The sequence below is a fragment of the Eretmochelys imbricata genome, chromosome 26 (assembly GCF_965152235.1).
Source record: "Eretmochelys imbricata isolate rEreImb1 chromosome 26, rEreImb1.hap1, whole genome shotgun sequence".
NCBI classification, from domain to species: domain Eukaryota; kingdom Metazoa; phylum Chordata; order Testudines; family Cheloniidae; genus Eretmochelys; species Eretmochelys imbricata.
In genome coordinates, this window is record NC_135597.1 from 11,624,271 (window position 1) to 11,651,851 (window position 27,581).

The window sequence follows — 27,581 nt, forward strand, 5'->3', positions numbered from 1 at the left end:
TATGCCAGAATGCAGTAGGGCTGTATGTACTGGCAGTGAGTTGTTTTCCTGTTTCCTCAGTGATCATACTGGCTCTGAATTTGTTTGTGCTTAAAGGTGTAGCCCTGGTTCTGTGCTAATACATATAATTTTCTTGATTTCATATTTGTGTTCCCTTTGGCTCTAGCATGCCTGCCCAGTACTCTTATTACATGACTCACCAATAGCTATATACAGCAGTTTAGTAATGTAGTGCATCCTACTGGATGGAATTCTACTCTTCAAACAAAATATTTATTTATGCAGTGATATTAGTAAAGCATGCTACCCAGTACGGTAGGAGTACCATACCAAAGGTGTGAGCTTGATGTCACTTTCACAATTTGTTAGCTTTTAGTTGGATTGTTAATGAATTAATGGTTTGTGCATGTGTCCAGGGTAGAGGTCGTGGATAAACTAGTTTAAGTATTTCTAGTGCCCCAAGGTGTTTTTTAGAGTCAGAAGTAATCAGATAACCAGTCTGTCACTTACCTTCCTCTCCAAGTTACTTAAAATCAGCTTATGAGCACTACTTACTAATTTCAATGTAGAAAATCTGTAATAGAATTTACTTTAAAGCAGTTAATGGTCTCTGCTTCTGTATTCACAAAACGTTAAATCCCCTTGTTCATGTAGATGGTATTGGCTGACAATGCTTAGTCCCGACCATGCCCAGGCGACTACTGATGACCACTAACTTGTCACATACGAGGAGGCTGATATGGCATTCCTTTTGCAGGCATAATTCCCATTGACAATAAGAATTTGGCCTGTGTTTGACTGTCACCAGACTAGACTCTCTGCTAGGATCTAGCAAGTAAAATAGCTCATCAGCACCACTGGCTAAAAGGGATATATCAGTGGCACACTGTTTTAATATTTGGTAATTGGGGGGAATTAGAAGTAGGAATTTTTTCAACCTGAAACTTTTCTAACAGCATAAGAACTTAGAGGCTCTTGATCACGCTCTGGTCCTTTGTAAATCTCAGGGCCATGTTCTATTACCGACTTAATATAACTTAGCTCTCGTTCCAGTTCTACATGTGCAGTAGCTTTGCCGCTCCCTGCAAGGTAAGTGTGTAGCTGGATAATTGTTGCTTCATTTATCCACAGGAATTTTTGTGAATGACTTCCTATAACAATATATCTGTGGACCAGACGAAGACAGTGATGCATTGGAGAGTTATACAGGAAAAAACCACATTCCCATGTAATGTTCACAATCTAAATACTGCAACATAGTGATACTGCTTTGGAAAGGGTCACACTGTTGCCGCCTTTCATGACTTTACAAGGAGTCTTGCTTTGTTTTTCTTGAAACCATAGCTCTTGGAATCCTCAGCTTTCATTGGGAGGGAATTCTAGCCCTCAGTGTTTGAGAAAAGCTTGACCAAGCTGTACTAGTAAACGTCAAAAATTAGAAGTCAAATGAGAAGAACACATTTTATTTTTAAGATACTAGTTTTAAGCCAATCTCATGATTTTTAGGGCTACCTGCCATGATTTTTGAATAGTTGGGGTTGGCAATACTTGTGAATACCTAGGCACAGATTCACAGAGTTATTTAGGCTCCTTACTTCCAGTGAAATCAATGGCAGTTAGGAGCCTAAATGCTTTTGAAGATCTGGCCCTGAGTCCAATGTGAATGTGTAATTCACTAACACATAAGTGAAAGTGTGTTTTTTAATGAGTGTTTCTCTCACTAAACTCGTGCAATCCTGGTCTCTTTAGGGAAAGTTTACAACCATGTAAGGTGTGAAGTTAAAGCCCCATGTCACTATAACTGCCCCTCTGAATATCCTTAAGAGCATGGGGTGGTGGTGATGATTAAGCTAAATTGCAAAAAGCCACTTATTCTGGAACATGTGTTCATGCATGTTTTATAGCGGTAGAGCTAGGTGGCTTAATTATGCTGATACAGCATCGTATAAATAGTAAAACTCTTGTTTAGACAAGCCCAAATTCACATCTATACCTCAGCACACCCACTGTAACATGATTACTAATTCACACTCAGTTACACTCCCCGCCATTAACTCACTGACAAAGTTACATCTATACTTAAAGAGCTACCGTGGTAATGCTCTTAAGGGTGTCAGTGTAGCTGCTGTTGGGAGGGGTTCTTCCATTAGCACAGGAGCAAGTTTCATGAAATAATTCTTCCAGTGGCCTAGCCCTATCTATGCTGGTGGTATAGCTATGTGTCTTGGGGGGTGGATTTCACCCGGAGAGACATAGCTACACCAGTGAACTTCCTAGTGTAGACCAGCTGTCAGTCCATGGAGCCCAGGATCCTGTCATCCAACTGGAGCCAGATGCTTCAGGGCTAATGCACAGAACAGGACAATTTCCAGTGACCTATCCCCTGTTTAGTCTCAGCCTCTGGTAGGTTTAGGGCAGGGGTTCTCGAACTGGGGGTTGTGAGCTGTCAGCCTCCACCCTAAACCCTGCATTGCCTCCAGCATTTATAATGGTGTTAAATATATTAAAAGGTGTTTTTAATTTATAAAGGGGGGTTGCACTTAGAAGCTTGCTCTGTGAAAGGGGTCACCTGTGCAAAAGTTTGAGAACCACGGGTTTAGGGATACTCTGGAGTTAGGACCCTGATTGTAGGGGCTCATTCATCCACTCATTTGCTAATTGCACTCGCACCCATTAACTCACTGGCATCCTAATTCACGCCCATTCATTAATTAGATTAATTACACTCCCAGGCGTTCCTGAGCTCCAGCCACTAGGGCCCAGCGCCCAAGTCAATAACAAGCGCGCTGCTCGGCCCGCCTCTGGCAGGCAGAACTACCTCTCCCATCATGCTCAGCCTGCCCGCCACGTGACGGACAGCGGACCAATGGGGACTGCCGTTACAGCCGAGGCCCGCTGGCCGTTTGTAAGGAGCCATGGCGGAGGCCGCTCGCTGACTCCCCTCGCAGGCGGCCCGGCTGGGACCCGGGGCCCGGGGCGGCCGCCCAGGTAAGGCCGACGCGAGGCCGAAGTCTCGCTCTGGAGGGGCCCCGCTGTGGCCCCCCCCGGAACAGGAAATGACATCAGGGAGGCCGGAGAGGCTACTGGGAAATAGTGGGGGTCTCAGGCCCCTTTTCCCGGGCCCTGGTGTGGGAGAGGTGGTGACATCAGCGTGCGTCGTCGGTGCTGTCGCAAGCACCCTCCTTACATCACGTGCACCCCGTGACATCAGCGACTCTGTCGCTGTGACACAACCGGGGTAACCATGGTGCTGCGGCGCACGTGCCTGTGTGATGTCATCGATGTCACTGTGACACAACCGGGGTAACCATGGTGCTGCGGCGCACGTGCCTGTGTGATGTCATCGATGTCGCTGTGACACAACCGGGGTAACCATGGTGCTGCGGCGCACGTGCCTGTGTGATGTCATTGATGTCGCTGTGACACAACCGGGGTAACTATGGTGCTGCGGCGCATGCCTCCATGTGATGTCATCGATGTCGCTGTGACATAGAGGTGTAACCATAGTGCTGCGGCGCATGCATGCAGAGAGACCTAGACAAATTGGAGGATTGGGCCAGAAGAAATCTGATGAGGTTTAACAAGGACAAGTTCAGGGTTCTGCACTTAGGGCGGAAGAATCCCATGCACTGCTACAGACTAGGGACTGAATGGCTAGGCAGCAGTTCTGCAGAAAAGGATCTAGGGGTGACAGTGGACGAGAAGCTGGCTAGGAGTCAACAGTGTGCCCTTGTTGCCAAGAAGGCCAATGGCATTTTGGGCTGTATAAGTAGGGGCATTGCCAGCAGATCGAGGGACGTGATCGTTCCCCTCTACTCGACATTGGTGAGGCCTCATCTGGAGTACTGTGTCCAGTTTTGGGCCCCACACTACAAGAAGGATGTGGAAAAAGTGGAAAGAGTACAGCGGAGGGCAACAAAAGTGATTAGGGGACTGGAACGCATGACTTATGAGGAGAGGCTGAGGGAACTGGGATTGTTTCGTCTGAGGAAGAGAAGAATGAGGGGGGATTTGATAGCTGCTTTCAACTACCTGAAAGGGGGTTCCAAAGAGGATGGAGCTAGACTGTTCTCTGTGGTAGCAGATGACAGAACAAGGAGTAATGGTCTCAAGTTGCAGTGGGGGAGGTTTAGGTTGGATAGTAGGAAAAACTTTTTCACTAAGAGAGTGGTGAAGCACTGGAATGCGTTACCTAGGGAGGTGGTGGAATCTCCTTCCTTAGAAGTTTTTAAGGTCAGGCTTGACAAAGGCCTGGCTGGGATGATTTAGTTGGGGATTGGTCCTGCTTTGAGCAGGGGGTTGGACTAGATGACCTCCTGAGGTCCCTTCCAACCCTGATATTCTAGGATTCTATGTGCCTATGTGATGTCATCGATGTCGCTGTGACATAGAGGTTTAACCGTGGTGTGGCGGCACATATGCCTATGTGATGTCATCGATGTTGCTGTGACATAGGAGTGTAACCATGGTGCTGCGGCCCATGCACTTATGTGATGTCAACAGTGCCATGGTGACACAGAAGTGTAACCGTGGTGCTGTGATACCACTTGTGTGATGTCATCAGTGTCACTATGACACTGGTGTAGCCATGGTGCTGTGACACACATACCTTTGTGACACTGTGCTGCGTCATCTCTGCAGTCACTGTGACACCGCAATATAAGGATGCCACAGCGCATGTGGCTGCGTTTGGTAGACCAAGTGATGCCGTGACGTCACTGTAGTATGACATCAGTGTCACATCACAGTGTTGGCCTCTTGATGCGATGATGTAAAAGTGCACATGACCAGGTTGTGGGTCCTTTATTGTCTTCATGGCGTCATTGTATTGTGTTGTCATATTATTTGGCATAGTGATATGATGATGCCTTGAAGACACAGAATTTGCATCTTTATGGTAACTTCGCAAAATCTCTGTGCATCATTACTACATTGTAAACATCAAAACACTTTGCCATTGGGAAATCACAAATCTTTGTATCATGATGTGGCATCACCATGAAATGCCACTATCAGGTCAACCTGTGCTGTAATGTGACATCCTCCAACCATCAGAGGCTGTGACTACCCAAGGGTTTTGGGGGCAGGAGGGTTGGCAAAACTTGCTCATTTTTTATTAAAAGTGATGCAGATCTGTGATAGTTTTAGCACAGATAGACAGATCACCTGTGGTCAGTTTGAGCATTGTGGTGTCTAACTAGCCCTGATCTGAGCACCTGCCAAATGATAGGGTTTTAAAAACACTGGGACCCTTGTCTACATTAGTGTCTTTACTGTTGTTAACACCAGCACGCCAGTGTTAGCAACAGTGGGAATTTTTTTTTGCCAGAAATGCCTAGGGTAGCCATTGAGTTACCATGATATTATGACACAACATTCTGCACGACAACTTCTTCAATATTTGGTGATGTGATGGTGCAGAGGTTGTTAGAGAACAATATTTTTGCATCATGTTCATGTAATTAATTCATTGTGGCAAAGCGAAAGGAACTTCATCCTGAAGAATGCTGGATTAGGATAGTGTGTGCTGTGACTCATCTGATGTTCCAACCACCCTTCTGTATTAGAGGCTGGATGCAAGCTGCTTCACTATTATGCTACATAGGGACAGCCCTGGGGCTTCTGGCATATTGACAGTGCAGCAAAATTTGGACTCACTTAATCTAGAAAGGTCTAAAAGCTGTAAATGATTTGGATCAATCTATTCAGCCTAGCTTGTAAATTAACTTTTTATTTTATTCAAGCCCTGTGTGATTAAGGAAGGAAAGACCCCTAGCAAACAACTGCATTCAGACACACTGCTTATATAATACTTCTATACTCTTCATCTGCATCTTTTAAATATAAATCAAGGAACAAAGACCAACCCAAATAATCCCACTAAAGAGTCTTTCAAATGCTATGACATTTTTTTCTCCAGTATTTTCTGAACTCTTATTATCTCTGTGTATCAGCTACATGCTTTTTTTGTTTTTACACGTAAATAACAAAACATAGAGATTCCTCTGAATCTGTAACGTTATGGGATTACTTTACATAGCCAAGTTTGTACATGTTTGGTAGCTGTTCTTCAAAGTTCCATAACGTCTCATTCAGTCCTGGGTGAATCTGTCATACATTAAAATCCTTCCTCACCACTCATCTCTTTGTGAGTCAACAATATTACCGCACAAATAAAAACAAACATCCAACTTATTTCTTCGTCTGGTTCCCAGTGTCAACTTGGTCTTGCTTAGATCGGAAGCTCATTGGGGCAGGAAATGGCTTTACTTTTGTGTCTCATCTTCTGTCGTGCACGTTGCTGGCACTGAACGAACAAATAACACTTATGACAAGGTCCACATCCTGTGAAATAAATTGACATCATCCTTTGCTCCATCATAAGGTAGCTCTGAGCACAAATAGGTGAATAGGTCTCATTGCATAGTGTTTCCCACCTACAAAACATTGGCAGATTTCAGTTTTCTTACAAAGTTCGCTGGGCTATTGCTAATGGTCTCAGTAAGGACTTGTTCTCTGACCTAGTCATTTTGGTTATATCTAGACTTGGAACAATGAGATTTTTTTTGGTAAATGTTGATTTCACTGTACATTGAAGTCAATGCAAAAATATTTTCATTGATGATCAGAATGTACAGATAAGCAAAGAAAGAAAAGAACTATTTGAGAACTTACTAGAGTTTGACTTAAGGGTATTTATTTTGTGTATTTTGACATGTGACGTTGACAATTTGTGTTTAACAGTTATAAAGCTTTAACTTTTAATCTCAACATCTACTGTCATTAAATCATTTTGGTCCTCCCCTCTCCCCCCCACATAATTTCCTGCAACGGTGAAAAATTTAAATAGATAAAAAAAGCTTACAACGAACCATTGATATTACTAGTCAAAATTATAAATAAATACAAATCTAAGTCTCCTAGCCTAGTTTTTCATTTTGTATAGTAAAAGCCATTAGATCACTTGGTCCTCTCATTCTTTTGCCAAAGTCCTAGCACACATCATTCAAGTCCTAGCCTTATACATTCTACTCCCGGGATGTCCAGTATGTTCCAAAGGTCACTTTCTGCTGCATTGATTGTAGACAAAGGTCTTACCCTCTCTGCAGCTTACCCTTGTGCTCTCAGAGCAACAGCATGACAGTCTGCCACCAGCAGATCAAACGGAACTTCTTTATTATGACACCTCTAAAATTTAGAGGCTAGACACTGGTCAGAATTCCAGGAAGACTTGAAAGCATCAGATCTGACCTTTTCCCATCCCCCGAGACACAGAGCCCACATGAGACATTCTTACCTGAAGATGTGAGTACAACTTAAATCCTATGTTGCTTTTCCTCTGAAGGAAGCGTCAGCAGCATTGTTGGGTAACATTGTGGTGGTGTGGGTGGAGGCAGGGATGGGGTTTATAAATCTGTGGTATAGAACGTTGACTTTTTTGTCTGCGCCTCCCAGCATGCTGGGAACTCCAGCTGTAATGCCCACAGATATCTATAATCAACTGTGGAAAATAGTCGATCACCCCATATCTTCACCTTCAGGGTTCTGCACAACTGTTCCCTCATCTCAGTGACTTTTTTTATCTTGTTTTACCACTCTCATATTCCCCTTCTCTTTCAGGTCATCCCCCTGTTCACTCCTACACATGGAACTAACTCACACTCTCTTAATGACCACTAAGGATGTACCCTTACATTTCTATGTGCCTTTCCTCCTCCCAATTCAGTTTGCCATTGACCACTTCCTGCAAGCCACATGCGGAACTCTCATTCTCAGCCCCATGACCGGCAAGAACAAGGCATTCACACTTGAAGGGAGGCTACCATCCGGGCAGGAGGCCAGCTGTCCTACAGAGAGCCAGTGCATAGCTCACTGTGCAGCAGTGGGGAGTAAGCAGCTTTTGGCCATGAGCCTGGAGCAAACCCTTACACGTTGAAAGCTGCTGGGGGATTTTTATGTCCATGCAGAGGAGAAAGGAGATTTTATATATATTCAAAGGACACATTAAAAAGACCCCTGATAACAAGCTGTATAGAAGTCAGTGTTTCTGCCTTAGAAGAGCTGAGACAACCCTACCAGAATTTGACCCCTGGGCCCAGATCATCAAAGATATTCAGATACCTGCATTGCAGTCCCATTTAGATGGCTTTATCCTTTTGAGGCTCTGGGCCCTGGTGCTTAAAGTAGTATCCAGATTGCTAGCAAGGGGTCAAGACCCTGATCCTTGCAGCCTTAACTCTGAGTTGACTTGTGGGGCCTGATTTGCCTCTAACACTTGTGTAACTCCATTGACATCAATGGAGTTATTCCTGATTTACACCCGGAAGAGGGAGGCTCTTTGTCTTTAGCAGACCTACGTCTGAGTTAGGGCTGAAAGATGAGATCCCTACATAGTAAGAATATCATAGTAATGCCATTCTGATCAGGGTTTTAAGTTCAGACCTTGTCTACACACAAAAGTTATACCACTTTCATTAGACGGGGATAAGTAGTACAGTACAACCCTCCTCGTGTGGATGCATTTATACCAGTATTAAAGTGTTTATGCTGGTATAGCTTTTTCCCATATGGGACAGAGGGACAGGAATAAGCTGTACTGGTATAAGGCACCTTTATGTTGATGTAACTATGTAACTCCGGGTATAATTGGTAAAACTCACACATCTCTAATCAAAATAATTATATCAGTATAAAAACTGTGTGTAGACCAGGCCTCAGGGTGGGTACAACAGTATTATGGCTATATAGGCTTCTTTGTTTTCAGTTTAAACTGATTGTTACTGAAAAAATCTTGGGTTTTACAAAAAGTATTATTCATTTTTTTTCCCGATTTTCACCCTACTTTTGTATCATTCAAATATATAGAAAATAACTTGTTCTGTTAGGAAAATACGTATGTTGCATGAATTACATCGTATTACGAGAATACAGTAGTCTGTGTGTGTCTATGCAAAGCTGCCTGTGGAAGCGAGGCTAGAAGATACACACAATAAACAAACAGGCATGCACGCAAGCCCTGAAATGCCTGCACATCTGAACGTACTGACGACCCTGACGCCCACCCCAGACACATTTCAAGCCATTAACAGGGAACGGTTTAAAGATCTGACCCGCTAAAATGGGAAGAAAACAAAAATCTGTATCAGAGTGCGTTTCGGAACGCAAGGAAAGTTTTAAAAAAACAAAACCAGGAGAAAAGGATGGAGTTGAGTGTATGCGCTGCAAGTGATGTGGCCCAATTCTTAAATGTAAATATTTATTGGCTGATAGTACCAGGTCTACAACTGTAAACTGATTATTCAAATGAAAAGTTTTATTTGGGGATTAGAGCTATATTGTTTTCTTAAACTCAGAGGAGAAATTGTGTTCTGAGTTCTGTTTTAGTTCTGCAGAAAACCACACTAAATTCCATTCATCAAAACATTCATCCACTGAATACTTTTCCCCTCTCCTTCCGTCCACCAAAATAAACCCTGATATTTACCCAGAAAAATTATTAATAGATTTTTCTACTGATTTTCACCTCTTTTCGTTGTTGTAGTAATAAACACCGATAAATTCCCGGGCAAAATTAAAATAAAAACCAAAAATGAAGGGCCCTATTTATATAGTAAGTGTCTTTAAACTTTACTTTCTCCTGGACTGAAGAGACTTAAAATAGCATATAGACTGAACATGATGCTGTGTGTGTGTGTGAGAGAGAGAGACACACACAGAGAGAGCATTGTCTCTCCAGAGCTTTTTTTGAAAGAGCGCCCACCTATCACCTCCAGAAAGAAACACTAGCATCAATCAGCCACCACTATTTTAACCAATGTGACTGAGATTTTCAGAGCTGCCTAAGAAGTTTGCACACCCAGTTCTCAAGGAAATGTACTGGAATAGGGCATCCAGATCCCTGACATGGCTTCAAAAACACCACCCCACCTTCAGCGCTGCTCTTAGGGTTAGATGGCATGGTGACGAACATGCTGATGGCTGCTCCATACTAGTGCCCCACTTCACACAGTCCGAGTCTCTCAGCTTGGAATGTGGCTATGTATGCATGAGGCTGACTGCATCTTTGAGCAGGGGGTTGGACTAGATGACCTCCTGAGGTCCCTTCCAACCCTGATATTCTATGATTCTGTGATCTGTGGGGCCCCTTGAAGATTTAATCCTACATTCTTTTCAATTCTTTGATTAAGAGAAGCTGTGATGAACAACACAGGTAAGGACACTCTTTGAAATATAATTTTTAATGCTTTATTATACTCAAATGATTTGAAACACACAGCATGGTCTAGCGGATGGGGCATTAGACTGAGACTGGGGAGACTTAGATTCTGTTCCTAGCTCTGCCCTGATCTGTCATGTGATTTTGGGCAAGTCACTTCCCCTCTCTCTGCCTCTGTGTCCCACCTTTTGTCTGCTTTTTCTGTTGAGCTGCTCAGGGCAGGGGGTGTCTCACTATGTGTTTGTACAGCTCCTAGGACACTGGGGCATTGAGCCCCATTGGGGCCTCTAGGTGCGATTGTAATACAAATTATCATAATATGAGCATCAAGGGAGTGAAGCAGGAGATCCAGTTTGACTGAGTTCTTGACTTCTCTGATGTTTCAGGCTCCCTGGAGGATGGACCCGAACTCAGTGAGGACTAAAGTCCCAGCTTTCTTATCGGACTTGGGTAAAGCTACGCTCAGGGGAATAAGGAAATGTCCCCGGTGCGGCACTTACAACGGCACCCGAGGGCTGAGCTGCAAGAACAAAACCTGCGGGACGATCTTCCGCTACGGCGCTCGGAAGCAGCCCGGCGTCGACGCCGTGAAGATCATCACGGGCTCGGATCTGCAGATCTACTCGGTACGGCAGAGAGACAGGGGGCCAGACTACCGGTGCTTTGTGGAGCTGGGGGTTTCAGAGACAACCATCCAGACTGTGGATGGAACCATCATCACGCAGCTCAGCTCCGGGCGCTGCTACGTCCCATCGTGTTTGAAGGCAGCCACTCAAGGCGTGGTGGAAAACCAGTGCCAGCACATCAAGCTGGCTGTGAACTGTCAGACCGAGGCCACCCCTTTGACCTTGAAAAGCTCCATCTTAAACTCCATGCAGGCCTCCCCCGAAACGAAGCAAACCATCTGGCAGCTGGCAACGGAGCCCACTGGCCCCCTGGTGCAAAGGATTACCAAGAACATCCTGGTAGTGAAGTGCAAGGCTAGTCAGAAGCACAGCTTGGGGTATCTCCACGCCTCCTTTGCTCAGAAGATGAGCAGTAAGAATGTGCCAGAGCACAGATTTCTCTGCTCATGCCAGACTCTGAAATCCAGCAAGGCCAGCTCTGCCAAGGAAGAGGCCGCACAGAGATGCATTCACTTCTTCGCCTGCATCTCTGCCTTTGCCAGTGATGAGACCCTGGCGCAGGAGTTCTCGGACTTCCTGAGTTACGATTCCAGCGGTAAGCGGGGCTAGGGCAGGCGTGGGCCTGCAGGGAGGTTTAGAATGACGAAGCGAGCGAAAAAAGATGGGGGTGAGTAGGAATGAGAGAGCCCAGGGTTTGGTGAGCAATATTCCAACTGATGGGTAGTGTCTGCATGAGGATGGATTGCCTGAAAGCTGCTGTCCATTCCCCCATCTGACGAGTGCTAAACCATGCCTGTCACAGAGCATTTCTGTCTCCGTCTCAGAAAACAAATGTGGCCTGCAGCAGATCAGAACCATAGGGGGCTATCGCCCCCTTCCCACCTCCCCCACCCCGGGCTTGATTACCTACCTCATCCCCATGTAAGTAACTTACTTTAGAGGAGGAAGCAGAAACTTCATGTGGATGGTCTGGGTGGGAGTACTGAGGCAGAGGCAGTAACACAGTGGATCATTGCTGTGCTGCCTTATGTGGAAGAAAATCAAGAACCCAGGAGTGGGAGGCAGACAAGAGTTTCTCTTGGGGTAGCTAAACTGGGAGGGAGCATCTCTCCATTCAGGGGTGAGGGGTACACAAGACTAATGGGTTTTAAAGGGGTTTTTTGGGTAGGGAGGTGGATTTGGGTCTTTAAGTGGTGTATGTTAAGAGATGACTGTCTAATCAACCCTGCTTAAATACAGCTTTGAAAGAATCTATTCTCGCGGCCTCTGAAAGCTCCTTACTCGCCTGGTTTAGAGTGGATAAGTTCTTTATTTTGCAGAGAAGGATGCCTGGTTTGTGAGAAGTTAAAAAATTTCACTAGGGTAGGAATATAGACCTACATTGGGCCTGGATGAACGACAGTTTTAACCTGCGTTTGGATGTCAGCACAAGTGATAAGCCCAAAGTATGTGGCCAGAAGAAGAGATGATGAGAAAAGATTGTTTGTGTTTAATCGGTAGTGACCCCTGAAATATCAGGGTTATCTTCTTTAAGGTTTGGGTTGAGATAATAAAAATAAAGACAACACGCTTAATTGGACAGAAAACCTTGATGAGGTTCATCTTGTCTTCAGTGGAGGGGGAAGGACAAAATTCAGCCCTAAACTGCCTCTTGTGGGTTTAGCTGGTGCAGTAACCAGCAATAATGTCATTTGTCTATTATAGTGTATAAAAGGCAAGGTTTTAGGGGTTTCTTTGTCAGAGCTATTCTTTCCCCTTCTGGAGTCATGCCATGACGTGAATATATCTCCCAAGGTATACTGCTGTGAGTATTTGGCCAATGCTTCTAACTGGACATAGAGTAAAAGGGGGTATATGTTTGTATTTGTATTTTGGATGTAATCTACATCAAGTGGCCTTTGGACTAATAAAAGAACACTTGTGTGGAAGCTGAGTAAACTAATTAGGGAAATTATTTCCAACATCTAGCAAAACCAAATTGGCTATGTGAACATTAAGGGCTTGATTTTGCTAGCTATTTAGGGACCTAAAGATAGACCTAGGGAGTTAGGCACCAAGGTGCTCTTGAAAATTCCAGTCGACACCAAGCATAAATACCTTTACTGAATTTAGGTTCCTAAATACCTTTAAAAATTTTGGCCCTACGGGACTAATTCTGATTTATGCCAGTGTAATTAAGATCAGGCATTGGCGCTACACCAGTGTAAATTATTATTTGTATTGGGAAGCAGGGGAGAGCCCCAGTAACGGATCAAGGTCGCATTCTGCTAGGTGCTGTGAAATTGGTGTATGATCAGAACCAGGCTCTAACTGGCCAAATTATATTAACACGCATTAATGCTGCTGCTGACTTGCTGTGTGACCCGAGGCAAGTCACTTAACCCATCAGTGCCTCACTTTCCCCATCTATAAAATAGAACTGATAATACCTAATAACTTTTGGGGCTTAACTGATTAGTGAAGTGCTTTGAGATCTTTGGGTGAGAAGTGGTAAAGAAGTGCAAGGTATTATGGTTATTGTTCAGTTGTTACCATGTCCGTTTCCACCACCACTTTGCCAAGGTGTACATACTGGCCCAGGTTAATCTCTCATGTAACACCATTTAACCTGGTGGCTCTACCCCATGAGAGAAATTGGCCTATTGAGTTCTTTACCTCTTAAATTACGAAGCAATCCTTTCAGCCAAATGTTTTGGAAATCAGCTAACCCTGGTACAAGCATGTACCGTTCCCACTGAATGTCAGAGTTGTCCGTTTGCATTGGGAATGAATTAATCTTGCCTTGAATACGGGAGCTGTTGTGCCAGCCGTACAGAGGTGTGTTGTGGTTTGATATCAGTTAGGATCGCTAATATTGAAGCAAAAGCCGCTGCACACAGAAGCAATGGAGACCCAAGCTTACACTGACATCTTATCCATGTCTGTATTCCTTTTGATTTTCCCGTTTGTTTTTCTAATTCTTACAGTTGTGTACACATGGGAAAAAAGCTCTTTTCTCACTCACTCTTTTTTTCACACCTGTAACTCAATGTAGCTGAACTCTGGGTATGTGGCTTATTGACAGTCTGAGATCCTTACTTGTGTGGTGAGGAAGGAACAGGCCCCTTATTAACGTGGAGAGGGAGAAATGGTTAGAAATGAACAAAGCTGGGGACGTTTGAAGTACAGACTAAGTTTAGATCTTGCACTTTCAGGTGAGGAACCTCACACACGGGTAGCCCCACTGAGTTTAGTTGGATTGTGCACGTCTGTCAATTTAAGCATGCACATACATGTCTGCAAGATCGGGGCCAGGATGTTGCCTTAACCTTGCGCTTAGTTATAATTGATTCGTTATAAAGACTCAACGGTTGTTTTTTCCAGGTCTCAAAGGGATCATAGTGCCCCAGTTAGTTTGCCATCCTGAATCCACCGTGCAGGCTGGCGAGCCCACTGCTTCCAAGCCAAAAAAGAGGAAAAAAGATGAAGCACCTGGTAAGGGACCATTTCAGTTCTTGAATAGGGGTTTCAGTGGGTGTTGGATCAGGTCATGGTTGATTTGGAGGAACATTTGAATCTTCTAACCAGCCTATGATTTTTTAACAGGATTCAATGAAACTAGATGTTTCCTCTGTCTTGTCTCTGAGTGCACGTGAGGTGCAGGTTGTTAGAGGTGGAGAGCACCTCGTCCATTCCATCCCTGTGCAGGGATGGAGCCCCTGGGTATCTCAGTTGTTAAACTTGACTATCAGAAGCGACTATTCTAGCTCTGCAGGTTACAAAGAATATGTTGCTAAAGCTTGGAAACTAAAGCTTTTTTAAATTGAACCTAAGGTACCCAAGGAAATAGCCCACTCCTGGCTCAAGATCCGGCCAACTGCAATCTGAGGAAAAGCGGATTGAAAAAGCCAGCTGTTGCATCTTCACTAAAAAGGCAAGGTAAGTTTCACTTCTGCGGTCTCTTTCGCTCAGCCATAAGAGCAGCAGAAATACAAAAATACCTAGTGAGTGGGGAAAAATGCTGCAAATCAAGGGCCATGAAAGAAACATTATGGGCCTGATTCTCCTCTCACCTACGCTGATGTAACTCCATTGGAATAACTCCAGGTTTGCAATGGAGTGAGATGAAAATCAGACCCTATATTCCCAATGGCCTGTGATGGGATGTTAGATGGGGTGGGATCTGAGTTACTACAGAGAATTCTTTCCTGGGTATCTGGCTGGTGAATCTTGCTCATATGCTCAGGGTTTAGCTGATCGCCATATTTGGGGTCGGGAAGGAATTTTCCTCCAGGGCAGATTGGAAGAGGCCTTGGAGGTTTTTCGCCTTCCTCTGTAGCATGGGTCACGGGTCACTTGCTGGAGGATTCTCTGCTCCTTGAAGTCTTTAAACCACGATTTGAGGACTTCAGTAGCTCAGACACAGGTGAGAGGTTTATTGCAGGAGTGGGTGGGTGAGATTCTGTGGCCTGCATTGTGCAGGAGGTCGGACTAGATGATCATAAAATGGTCCCTTCTGACCTTAGTATCTATGAATCTATTGCAACTGATGGTTCTGTGCTGCTCTTCTGTAATTCCTCCTGCATATTGGCAAAATTATACACCTGAATACCTGTGTCTGTCTGAAAGATGGTGCTGACTCACTCTCTTGTGTAACTGCTAGGGTTTGTTCCTTCTCATTCCGAGTTTAAAAAAAAAAAGCGTTTGTAGAGAGGATAGCGTTGTGTTAATATAAAATAAAAAATTGTTTAAGATGAAACTGAACAGTTTGGCCAAACGGGAATAGAAAACTGACTTGAGCTTTTATTCTGGCCTTTGTCACTGTTTTTGTGTCGTCTCCCAGCTGCATGTTTGCGTGAGATGATTCTTTGTCAGAATCAGTGAACAGATGCATTTTACAACCACCGGGTGGCAAATATTTGTGCAAAAAGACAAGCCAGGTTCTGTCTCCTGTTCTTCTAAAGCCCAGGGCCCTGATTTTCTTCCCCTTTACTCCTGAGTAACACCGGTATAACTGCATCAAATCCAGCAGAGCTGTACCAGTGTAATTTAAGTAAGGGAGAGCCAACACTGTCGTTCTGGCTGGGGACACACCAAGAGCAAACGCCACTAACTCAAATAACTCCTGGCTTTCTTTGAGGTATTTATACATGTATATTTTGGAACTGTTTCATTGTAGGCTTGCTTATTTCTCTATATATTTAGGATTATTTCTGTTTACCATGATAGATACTTAGGGATTTAAAGCTCAATCCAATTCCCATGGAAACCTGAGAGAGCCTTTCCATTGACATTAATGGTATTTGGATCAGGGTCTTATAAAATAAACTTTTTTTTTTCCTATTTACTCATTTTCCTTATTCACCTGAAACTCATGATTGCCAGTGGTTTGTCAGATTTTTCTTAGCACTCTTCTCTCATTACTTTTTCTAGGAAAGAGCTAAAGACTGAACAAATCAGTTTTCCTTTTCTCTGCTTCAAAGCAGTTACTGCAGTCTCTGACTCCCTCTTCTATCTCATCAACTCTCAGCTGAAAATATCTTTGCTCCTTGTCTGTGCATCTTACTTTTTCTTATTTTGGGGCCTGATCCTGCTACAGTCCAATGGGATTACGAGCAGTAGTAAGAGGAGTTTGTCCATTTTTAACCCGATCGGCTACTTAGAATTCAGGGCCCTGGGAATGTTCCAGTTGGAAATAGACATTGATGAAGTCTGCTGTTTTCTCTGATGCAATCATGTTTATTCACAAGGAATGAACAAAGCCCTGCTCCTGTGAATGCAAGAGGAACCAAGACCAAAAGGAGCAGTTTCTTAGCTTCTTGTCCTCAAGCCTCTTGGGCCAACAGTAGACCCAAAAACACTCTCTCTAGCTTTTTCTAGGGTCACGCTGTTCATACAGGCTCCTAGTTGGTTATCCTGCTTTTTGCCTCTGCCTTTGTCCGTTCTCAGTTCTCTCATCTCGCCCCCCCGCCCCCGAAACAATACTCAGCCAAAATAGGAGTCATTGGGCAGGTTCACACACACTTTTTGTCTTAGGTGGAGGCTTATGCTTACAGTTATGTTGAGTGAAGTGTGAGTTTGCACCTATCAATCTCAATGGGGTTTTTAACTCATCCTGTAACAAGGTTTCTCTCAGCTCATAACAGCTGCTTACCCTTTACTGAAAGTACTTTCAACTCTGGATTGGCTATAGTGATTTGTTTAATAGCACACAGTGACACTACGCAGCCATTTAGGACATTTAGAAGCAAAAAGCACCATAGCCATTTGACATTTCAGGGAGGATTTAGTTAAGCAAAATGTAACTATGTCCCCAGTCCTGCAAATACTTACTTGATTGCCTAACTTTATGCCCTGTGTATAGTTCCGCAGACTTCAATACAATTTCTCACAGCATGTAAAATGAACCACACCTGCAAGTCTGTGCCGGTTTGAGTTCCGACTCTCATTTTGGGATATAGTTTATATGAAAGTTCATACGCAATATGAAAGGCCTGATTTTCCTGTGGAGCTGAGCACCTGCAGCTTCCACTGAATTGAGGGAGCTCAACACTTCTGAAAATAAGGTGTAAAGTTGCAGGGGTGTGTGTGTGTAAGTTACACAAACACTTGGCAGTACATGCCAACTGTCGGGCCCCAATGAGTTTTAATTGTAGAGCTGAGTGAATAATGGCTTTTTAGGTTGGGAGCTGCCCCAAAAAATCTGAAGAAGAAATCTGGTTCGATTGGAAACAAAGTGAAGTTTTTCATCAAATTGACCCAAAATGTTTTGAGTCAACCAAAACCAATGCTTTTTGAGTTCTTCATTTTGATTTGGGCGTTTTTCACCTTTTTAAAAAAGTTTGTTTATTTTTTAAAGCTGACAACATTTTGATTGTAAATTCGGGCTTGAAATGAACCTGTTGAAACAGAATGTTTCAACTCTTTTGAATTTTCTTCCCCAGCCAAGGCTATTCGTCAAATTCAGAAACAGTTTTAGACCCTGAAAAATGCATTTTTCAGCAAAAAAACCATTAGTCAGAAACCATTCACTCAACTGTAGTTATAAACCCCTGAAAATGAGATGTGTAATGGAAACAATGTCTTCTTCATCACAGCAGAAACATTGCTGTTCATTGCTCTCCTATACTGTGCACCCTGTATTTCTGCTTTGCATTTAGTGAAGGGCATCAAGTTCTGGAAACTGTCTGATAAATGTAATGCTGAATATACTTTGATATATATGTATGCACACAGAGAGCTTCTGGTGTGAATCCAGCATGTATCTGGCCTTTTGCTGCTTATTGTTTCCTTTGGGAACACCATTGGGGAAGTGAAGAATGCTTATCCTCTCTGTTTAAAGAGAGCATTTGTATTTGATGAAGGGTTTCCTTTTCTTTTAGCCTGTAATCAGCTGCTGGATGAGTCACAGGTGACCTTGTCCTTCCAAGAATGGCTGGCCAGTGTCACCGAACGCATCCATCAAACCATGCATTACCAATTTGATGGTAAGTATTGTATGGGAGCCACCTCGTGAGAGCCTAGAATCTTGTCTTGTTGCTAGTTAAGCAGCATAAGTTGTGATCAGCTTGAACTATCTGCTGGGTCAAAGAGAGAAGAGCATGTGGCTTGGGGTGGGGCAAGCATTTAATTCGATTTTCTTCAGTCTTGATTCTCTTTGTAAACCAGTGGTTCTCAAACTTTCCAGATTACTGTCCCCCTTTCGGGAGTCTGATTGGTTTTGCGTACCCCAAGTTCCACCTCGCTTTAAAACTACTTGCTTACAAAATCAGACACAAATATACAAAAGTGTCACAGCACAGTTACTGAAAAATTGCTGACTTTCTCCTTTTTACCATATAATTATAAATCAGCTGGAATATAAATATTGTACTTACATTTCAGTGTGATACTTGAGCCTGTTTTTCACTTGTGAGCCTTGTCTGAAGCCCAAACCCCACTGCCCGAGGCTGAAGCATGTAACGTAGCTTCGCGGGGGTCCCTGTGACATGAAGCCCTGGGCAACTGCCCTGCTTGCGTAACGCCAGCCCTGCACTTGCGATTCCCCTAAACCCATCCTGTGACACCCCCCTCCCCGGGGAGTCACAATCCCCCAGGTTGAGAAACACTGATCTAAATGAGCTGAGTACCCCTTGGAAAACCTCTGTGTACCCCTAGTTGAGAACCACTGCTGTAAACATCAAACGTGGTCTGAGTCGTTGCACGAGGCTTTGTGCTGGCTTTTTGCACTGGGATGAGTTTTGCCCTTAAGGCTAGATTGTGCCTTTAGGCAAAGGATGGTGCATTAGCTGCAGTGCTTCAGGATGCATTGTGCCATGAAGAATCCTCCTCTGCTCCCCTCTTGTTCTGGGAGGTGTGTCTGGAATAAAGAAAGCTGCTGTTGCAGTCCTTACAAGGGTGCATTTAGCTGTTCCTCTGGCACCTGGCGCCGGGTAGAGCTGAGCCAAAGCTCCACCCAGTCCTAGCACTTCTCTGTCCTCGCCCCACCCATGTGCTCACAGGGATATGCTCTGCACCTAACCTGGACCCAAAATCTGGGTAGGCCTGGGCAGGGCAGTGGGGTGCTCCGCTGTGGAAGCCCTTGGGACAATCTAACCATTCATGATTTGGGATCTTAAACATTGTGACCTTTGGCAACCAAAGATTTTCCAGCACTCGGGAGATTCAGGTGCGGGGAATGCCAAACTTATCGCTGAGTTTCTTGCTGAAAAGTCTGGGTGGGGCTGGGTGAATGATCTGCCTTGGCGCAGGTTTTGTGAGATGATCCACTGGCTGAATAACTTCCTCCGGCTCGCAGGCGTTCTAGGCTTTTTAAAACAAAAATCCCTTCCTGGCACCTCATGTGTAGGCTATACGTCTCCACTGTTGCCGTATTCTGGGGATGTACCCTGGCTAATCAGGGTCTGCTACAGCAAATGTTAATGAGAACTAGGTCACTTCAGTCTAGTGCATTTCATTCAGAGCGGTCTCAAAGTCCTTTACAACCGTTTGCTGTTCACACTTGGTACATGGGTTCATAAAATGGTGTTAGAAGCATGCTACGGGTGTGGGTGGAAGGTGCTATGGATGGGTACAAAAGTCCATCAGTAGAAGGTATTGTAGTTGGTTATAAGCAACTTTTTGGACTCTACAGCTATTGATTAACTGTTTATTACACCTATTAATCATTTATGAACTCTTTATAAACCATTTGTAAAGGGAATCTTATTGTAAAGTGGGACCCATTTACTGACCGGTCCTGACCCTGCCTAGCTTGTGAGATCTGACAAGACCTTAAAGGGAAAACAAAACTGATTACCTCTTGTGCTAGTGAAACCAAATCCTTGTAGAAGCACTTAAGAATATTTATTAATATCATGTCCCATACCACCTGTTTCCAGTCAAACTGCTCCTTTTTTCTCTCCTCTAAAACCTTCTTGGTTTATTGTGCAGGCAAACCAGAGCCACTGGTGTTCCATATACCTCAGTCTTTCTTCGATGCCCTGCAGCAGAGGATTTCCATAGGAAGCACAAAGAAACGGCTGCCTAATTCCACTACAGGTACAAGATCTTATGATCTCATAAGCGCAGAGCTTTGGAAATCTGAACACTGGGTAATCTCTGGTGGTTTCCATGCAAAAATCTGTCTAGTTTAGTGTTTTTGGGCCATGCATTGGGAGTGTGAGGTATAAAAAGTTATGGGTGAGGTTGGGGGTACGCTGTTGGCCGGGCTGCAATGTATGGTGCTTCCTCCAGGTTACAAAGAAAATGAAAGGACCACTGGATATCTCTGGGGATTGGTGGTGGGATATGGAGCCTAGATCACCTGTCTCAGGTCAGCAGTGAGCAAAAGTCACTCGTGGCTACCTGATGTCTGTAAAATTAGTTGACTGTCCAGTTCCCAATGAATAAGTGTCCACCCACTTCACGAAAATCCATCATGCCTCTGGGCACTAAGTGACATCTCTGCAGCCAGCCCCAGCAGAAAGGCTAAAGACTGAATGGGCCACAGAGACAGACGCCACCTCCCCTCCTCCTTGTAGAGGTGCTCACTGCAGCTCAAGAGTGGAGCTGGGCAGCGTGCGGGAGGCTTTGCGCTACCCATGCTGTCCCTGTACTTTGAATAGAGGAGGCCAGACTGCAGGGCCAGGCAATTCCTCACATCAACTTGACGCTCACTTTAAAAATCATGTATTCACCTTTTTTTTTTTTTTTTTTAAGTATCAACCTGACTTCAAATCTCCAAAGCCAGGAGGTGAAAGGTTACAACACAAACTCACTGTGACCCTGTAATAGGGCCCGTGGAATGGTTACAGTTACATGGTTATAACTTATCCAGACATAAGGCCAGTGGTGGCTTTCCAATCCAGTCCACTTGGTCAGTGCCTAGTGGTGGTCAGTCCGCAGATTGGGACGGCTTCCCAGCCACTCTGAGCTGCTATGTCAATGCGTATTTACGATTCTTAAGGCTGTGGATTATTGATGTGACAGATGGTAACAGTCTCCTCTAGCAACATGCATTAGTGTAATTAATACTCCATATATTCTAGGGACTATTCTCTGCATTCATACTAACAATCCTTAGGCCCAGTGGGAGGAATTCACTCATAATCAAAGGCCTTAAATCTCTCTTGGGGTGTTGTGCTGGCCCTCTGCTGAGAGGTGAATTTCACACCATGTTCATTCATCCGGAGCAGTAACAGCTGTCTAAATATTGTTTTCCTGCTCTTTTAGTTTAAAAATGCTTAATCGGAGGCAATAGCCTGTAGTGTGTCATCTATGTGTGAATCTTCGCTCGCCTTCAGCCTTGATTAGAAGAGAATAGTAAATCAGGTGACAAGGGGAAAGACTTTACGATTCACGGGGTTTTTGAAAATCATTCTGGCTGACATAGCAGTGTAACTTACCTGTTACCTGGAACTGTCTGACAAGTGACTTGCTCAAAGTCTCAATGGTGCTTCAGCCAATTTGAAGCCATGACCTTCCTGCCTCTAAGGCCTTGTGTATGTGGGGAAAGCTTTTTCGATATAATCTAAGGTGTGAATGTAAAGCTATACAACCTCCGAGGTGGACACGCTCTTCTGATGTGTGAGCAGCTTTTTCTGGTTTAGCTTGTGTGGTTTGGGGAAAGCTAAACCAAAAAAGCTCTTACACTGGAATAAGAGTGTCCTCAGAGAGGGTACACCGGTGTAAATGGTAGGTCTTGTCTACATGGGCAAGATTTTTAAGTCACTTCCTCCGACCTCTAGCCACCCACAATGTTTAGTGGAGGAAGTGCAGTCGAATGGCAGGGCACTGGGTCTGAAAAGCAAGCTCTAGTCACAGCTCTGCTGCATGAACGTGGGGCAGGTTGCTTGGCCTCTCCGTGGATCAGTTTATCATACCCAAGTTACAGGTAATAACACTGACCTAATTCTCAAGCGTGGTTTGAGGCTTGCTTTCATGTCTAACTACTTGGAGATGTTAAAGTGGAATAGTTCAAGGGCAAACCCCTCTTTGTAAATATTTACCACGCTGCTTGTCAGTTCTTTCCTCAACAGGAGACTAGTTTCGGGGAGGTCACAGATGCCTCAAAACAATGTTGTCTTGGTTTCCTAGACACGGAGCGCATTGCATCTACATTCTCCTTCAGTATCCCTGTAGGCCAGGCTATATAGCTTGTGTTTCTGACCTCAGAGGTGCGGTTCCGTCACAGAAAACAGTAGGAGGAACAATACGTGGAAGCATTTAGTCACAGCAGAAAGATGGCCTAGCATGGTGCTGTTGCAAATATTCAAGTGCCCAGACTTGTTACAGTTCAGCAGCTCCTCCCTCATATTTTATCTTTGTGGCTTCAGGGGTATTTTTTGTTCCAAGTTTACCAACATCTTGTAAGAAATATGTTTATTTGCCCCTCTTTGGAACCATAGCCTCGGGGCACCCGTTTGAGGTACAGCCAGTCAGCGTTACTATCCCTGTTTTACGGGGGAGTGATATGAGGCATAGGGAAGTTAAGTGATTTGCTAGGGCCACACACGGAGTTAGTAGCAGAGCCAGGGACAGAACCCAGCAGCCTTGACTAGAGCGGATGGAAAAATGAAATGTTATGTGTGAAAATGTGTTTGTTTTTTTTTAAACAAACATCCGCCCGCCCCAAAATTGTGGTTAATTAAACCTAAATTAAACAAATTTCAATTTGAAACAAATTCTCATTTAAAATGCCTTTCAGTGGAAGAAATCCAGTGTCGTCGTCATCCAACTGGTTTGGTTTCAACTAAATTGCGTTTTTCGACTCTGCTGGTCGTGTCCCATGCAGTGGCCTCCCTCCTCTTGTTACTAGATTAGTTTGCCATCAGATATAGAACAGCGGTGGCCCTACGGTTTCAGCATCTGTAATATGGTCTTCCTGTTCACAGCTTTTGTCCGGAAAGATGCACTGCCCTTGGGTACCTTCTCCAAATACACCTGGCACATTACCAACATCCTGCAGGTCAAGCAAATATTTGACACTCCTGAGGTAAGGCGTGTTTGTTCTCCTGATTCCTCTCTAAAGACCGAGCGTGAAGCCCAGTCAGTTAGGTCAGCAGGCTGGGGAGGAGAGAGGGCAGAGCTAGACATGGCTCCTGCAAACACATGCATGAGTTCATGGGGGCTGCTCACCTGGGTAAAGTCAGATCTGTGCAACCAAGTTGTATCAGCATGACTTTGTTATTTAGGAGCCTGTATGTAGACTCGGCTTATACCAGCAATTGTCTTTTTGCTGGTATAGCTTGTGTCATTCGGGGATGGGAGGTGACTTAAGTATACCTACAAAAGAACTGCATCTCCACTAGGAGGCGCTGCTGGTTTAGTTATACTGGCAAAGCCTGTATAGCGTAGACTAGCCCGTAGAGTTTGCAGAATTGGGGCCCTCGATTGCTTCGCAACGGAGTGATTCTGAGCTGGAAAGTCTGCAATCGATTCTAGCAGTGGAAAGCATTAATTGGCAGAGTTCCTTCGGTGGGAACATTTGAGCAGGGATCAGGCGAGCATATTCCAGCCTCAGCTAGAGGGACTAACTGATTACCACAGCTGGGATCAGGCAGGAATACCTCCTACAGCTTCGAAGCAAGGGCTTTGGTGGTGGGTTCTCTCTTCTGGAGCACTGGGCAGGGACTGTGAGCTCAGATGGGCTTACCCCCCACGCTCCAGGTCTGTAGAGGTGGTTGGCAGGCACCTGTGAAGCTGAGACTGCATGCCCCAACTCTGCCAAGAGCCTGCAGGCTAAGAGTCAGTTCCAAATACAGTTTGGTGGTGGTTGACGGCCCCTAAAGCTCTCTTCTGATCATCTGTGCCTGGCTTCTGTTGCAAGATGCCCTTGGAAATCACACGCAGCTTCATCCAGAACCGGGATGGGACTTACGAGCTGTTTAAGTGCCCCAAGGTTGAGGTGGAGAGCATCGCGGAGACGTATGGTCGCCTGGAGAAGCAGCCAATTATCCGGCCTTTGGAACTCAAAACCTTCCTCAAAGTTGGTAAGTTTATAACAGAGGGAAGAAGAGTGAAATCAACCCAAGCAGCTGTTACCTCCTGACCAGTTTCTACCACTCTTGTTTGAGAAAAGAGAGAACTGTCATCCAGTGGTCTGAGCGTGGTGGGGGACAGACGGGACACCCTGGATTCATTTATGTGTGAGGAGTCCTTAGTTCTGGCCATACTGGGTCAGACCAATGGTCCATCTGGCTCAGTATCCTGTCTTCCAACAGTGGCCGGGGCCAGATGCTTCAGAGGAAGTGAACAGAAGGGGGTAATTTCCCAGCTCTGCCACCGACTCTGTGGGTGAAATTCACATCCATGCAGAGGGTCGGTACAAGATCTATGCACCATTTATTTCCACGAGCGTACAGGCCTCATGCTGATAAATGTCACCCTGCCTGAATCTGAGCAAGTCGCCTCACCTCTCTGTGGCCCCAGACAGGGCTAGTGATGCTTTGTCCGCCTTTGTAAATGTGTTGGATGAAATCAAGTGCCAGGTACTGTCAGCTCCATGACTCATGTCATTGTCCTGTTAAAGACTTCTGAGAAAACCCTTTCGTTGCAAAATGGGGCTGGTTTTACATCCTGGGAGTACCGAGAGGCCCCACTGTGTTTGATGCTGTATAATCGTGCCCTGAGACAGGTCCCACCCAAAGTCTTACAAGCTAACAGACAAGACAATGGATGGAAGAAAGCAAGTGTTATTCTAATGAAGGGGCGGGGCATGGAGCCTCAAGTGACACGATTTAATTCTGTGGCAGAAATGGCCGGGAATTCTGGTTTAAGCCAGCGTTTGTGGGATTTATTTTTTAAGCAGTTGTCATTATGGCACAATTAATGCCACTTGGGCAGCCTGGGTGTGCCCACAGATTGGGTACTTGGCTATCTAAAGGACCAGCTATGCCCACAGCTACTCATCCTTAATTTTCAGCCTAGTTTTAACCAGCCCTGTATGTGAGGTCATTTTATTACCTCTGTCTAATATATTGTTAGAGTGATACAGCTGACATGCTACCGCCTCTTGCTTCTTTTCCCCCAGGCAACACATCACCTGATCAGAAGGAACCGACACCTTTCACTATTGAGTGGATCCCGGATATTTTACCCCAGTCCAAAATTGGTGAGCTGAGGATTAAGTTTGAATATGGCCATCACAGGAATGGACATACCACTGAATACCAGGAGCAACGCCCTTCACTAGAACAGACCCTGGAGCTAACCCCTCTAACCACCATCACCTTTCCTTGACCTAACACACAGCCCCTCTCCAGCTAAGTTTGCACAGCCCTGCTCCGTGGCCTCTCTGCCCGGGGCACTATTAGCATTGAACTTGTACGGGGTTCCGTACTGAACTGCTCTGTAAATCTGATGTTTTCTGATTTCTAAATAGCCGCGGGACCTACACTAGACGAAAGACACCTCACCTGCTCTCTAAATAGCATATTTTGATGCTGCTTTACATGTAGTCTTCACTCAAACTGTACTGTATTCTGAACACCTCTGCATTCCCATTCACCAGGATGCATTGAAATCCTTGGGGTGTAGTTCCTTTCTGTCACTTCCCCCTTGAAAACAGACTTATCCACAGCTCACAGCGGGGAGAAGACAGTCTATTACGAAGGGAGTTAGATCCTTGTGTTACTACATGAACCATCATGGCAGTGTCTGATTTTATGCCATACTTTAAAATATTTTTTTTAAATAAAGCACACTGGAAAACGGTGCTGCTTTTTGATTTCAACCTCTTTTGGCGGGAGGAAGGCAATTTGAAAAGGAGAAAAGGCCCTGTACTAGGTTCCCTTTGGCCGTTCTTTCTCCGGATTTACAATACTATTAGCCCATCATGCCAGTGATGGGCGGGTGAACTGAGCTACAGAAGGGTTCTGAAGACTTGCTTCAGAGAGCAGCAGCCGCACAAACCAATGCACTGCCCTCCTGCTGCTTTTTCTTCTCCTGCCAGTTTTAGGCCCTAATCTAAAGGCTGTTGATGGCTGGGTCTTTCCACAGCCCTCAGTGGGCTTTGGCACGGGCCCCCTCCTCCAAGCCCTCCGAATGTGTTTCCTATTCAACAGCAGCTCGGTTGTGTGCAAAACACTCAAGCATGCCAACCAAGAGTGGAAGGATCAAAATCAAATTCAAACAGGAAGTATTCAATGGCTGTAAGAGGTTTAGGTTCGCTTCCCTCTTCTGCTAGATTTGAAACCTCAGCACTCGAAGGAATGGCCTCAGTGCTGGGCTAAGAGCCAATCTGATGGGAGAACTGCCTTAATCCTTTCTGTTGAATTTGTTCCACTTTCACTGCATATTAACTGGGCCAACATACCCTGCTGAAGCCCCCGATGGGGTGAGGGTGCTTAGTTAACATGTAGAGATCCTTGTTCAAATCCCCACTCTATCTGCTCAGAGGGTCTCTAGCTGATGAGGTAATAGCCCTGGACAAGGGCCATTTTACAGGGCCTCTTGTTCCTTTTAATTAAAGATTAATTGCAGGTGGATGCAAAACCCCCTGCACTCATTCTTTGTCCACCATGATCAGGATACACACTCAGGTTGTGGCAAACCCCAGGGCACTCCCTGCCCACCTCCCAGGGAGAGTCACAGGTGGGCAATTCCTGTCCCAATCCCCTCTTTGTCCCAAGAATAAAATGGACTCTTGAGAAAGAGCGGGGAGGGGGGGGGTTCAGACAAGGATGGCCCACCTCAAAGGACGGTCACCAAGGAAGCAGGAAATCCCTGCTGAACAGGCAGCTGGGGGATTTGAACCAGGATCTCCTCCAACCCAGGTAAGTATCCTAACCACTAGACTAGAGGGAGAGGGTGGGTATTGTGTTGGCCCAAATCACATTTAATTAATGTGAAACAGACTGAGGGGGGTAACCTCCCTCTTACCTGTTGAAGCTAACAGAAAGGTTAGGGCATACAAACAATGGGACAGGTTTGAACCCACCTCTCCCACACCCTAGGCACATAGCTTAACCACTGGACTGCAGAGGGAGCTGCTGGCCCAACTCCCCTTTAATTAAAGTGGAACAGCTTCCACAGGCAAGAGCCCAAAGTTCAGGGCACACGCACCACAGCTGCATTCAACACCTGCCCCAAGCCCTACTGAGCACAGGTAGAGGGCAGATTTGAAGCTGCAGCTCCCAGAACCCAAGCACGTGGCCTATAGTGGGAGGACTGGTTTTGCGGTCACCCAAACAAAAGTTAATGTGGAACAGCTTCCACAGGCAAAAACAAGGGAGCTCCCCATCCCTATACATCAGGCACCACGCAATACTCAGGGAGCC

The 27,581-nt window shown here is 45.1% G+C and overlaps 1 protein-coding gene across 5 annotated transcripts; it reads left to right on the top strand.

Annotated features, from left to right (window-relative positions):
- Window positions 1-2,907: 2,907 nt before the first annotated feature.
- C26H2orf42 (chromosome 26 C2orf42 homolog) lies at window positions 2,908-26,016 on the top strand. Of its 5 annotated transcripts, none has more exons than XM_077805685.1 (9): window positions 2,908-2,988; window positions 10,603-11,437; window positions 14,206-14,316; window positions 14,656-14,760; window positions 18,204-18,308; window positions 20,254-20,361; window positions 23,196-23,296; window positions 24,131-24,293; window positions 25,334-26,016. In XM_077805685.1, the coding sequence occupies exons 2-9, from the start codon at window positions 10,615-10,617 to the stop codon at window positions 25,540-25,542; spliced, it is 1,725 nt and encodes a 574-aa protein (XP_077661811.1). In that variant the 5' UTR covers window positions 2,908-2,988; window positions 10,603-10,614; the 3' UTR covers window positions 25,543-26,016. The 5 variants fall into 5 exon arrangements, with proteins under 5 accessions (XP_077661811.1, XP_077661813.1, XP_077661812.1 ...); XM_077805687.1 differs by lacking the exon at window positions 2,908-2,988 and adding an exon at window positions 3,157-3,368; XM_077805686.1 differs by lacking the exon at window positions 2,908-2,988 and adding an exon at window positions 3,414-3,433.
- The last annotated feature ends 1,565 nt before the right edge of the window (window positions 26,017-27,581 follow it).

Bases quoted from the DNA above. Each gene is read 5' to 3' on its own strand.
- C26H2orf42 (XM_077805684.1), top strand. From the start codon at position 10,594: ATGTTTCAGGCTCCCTGGAGGATGGACCCGAACTCAGTGAGGACTAAA. The intron at 18,309-20,253 runs GTAAGTATTGTA...TTTATTGTGCAG, and splicing joins CATGCATTACCAATTTGATG to GCAAACCAGAGCCACTGGTG. The intron at 20,362-23,195 runs GTACAAGATCTT...TCCTGTTCACAG, and splicing joins GCTGCCTAATTCCACTACAG to CTTTTGTCCGGAAAGATGCA.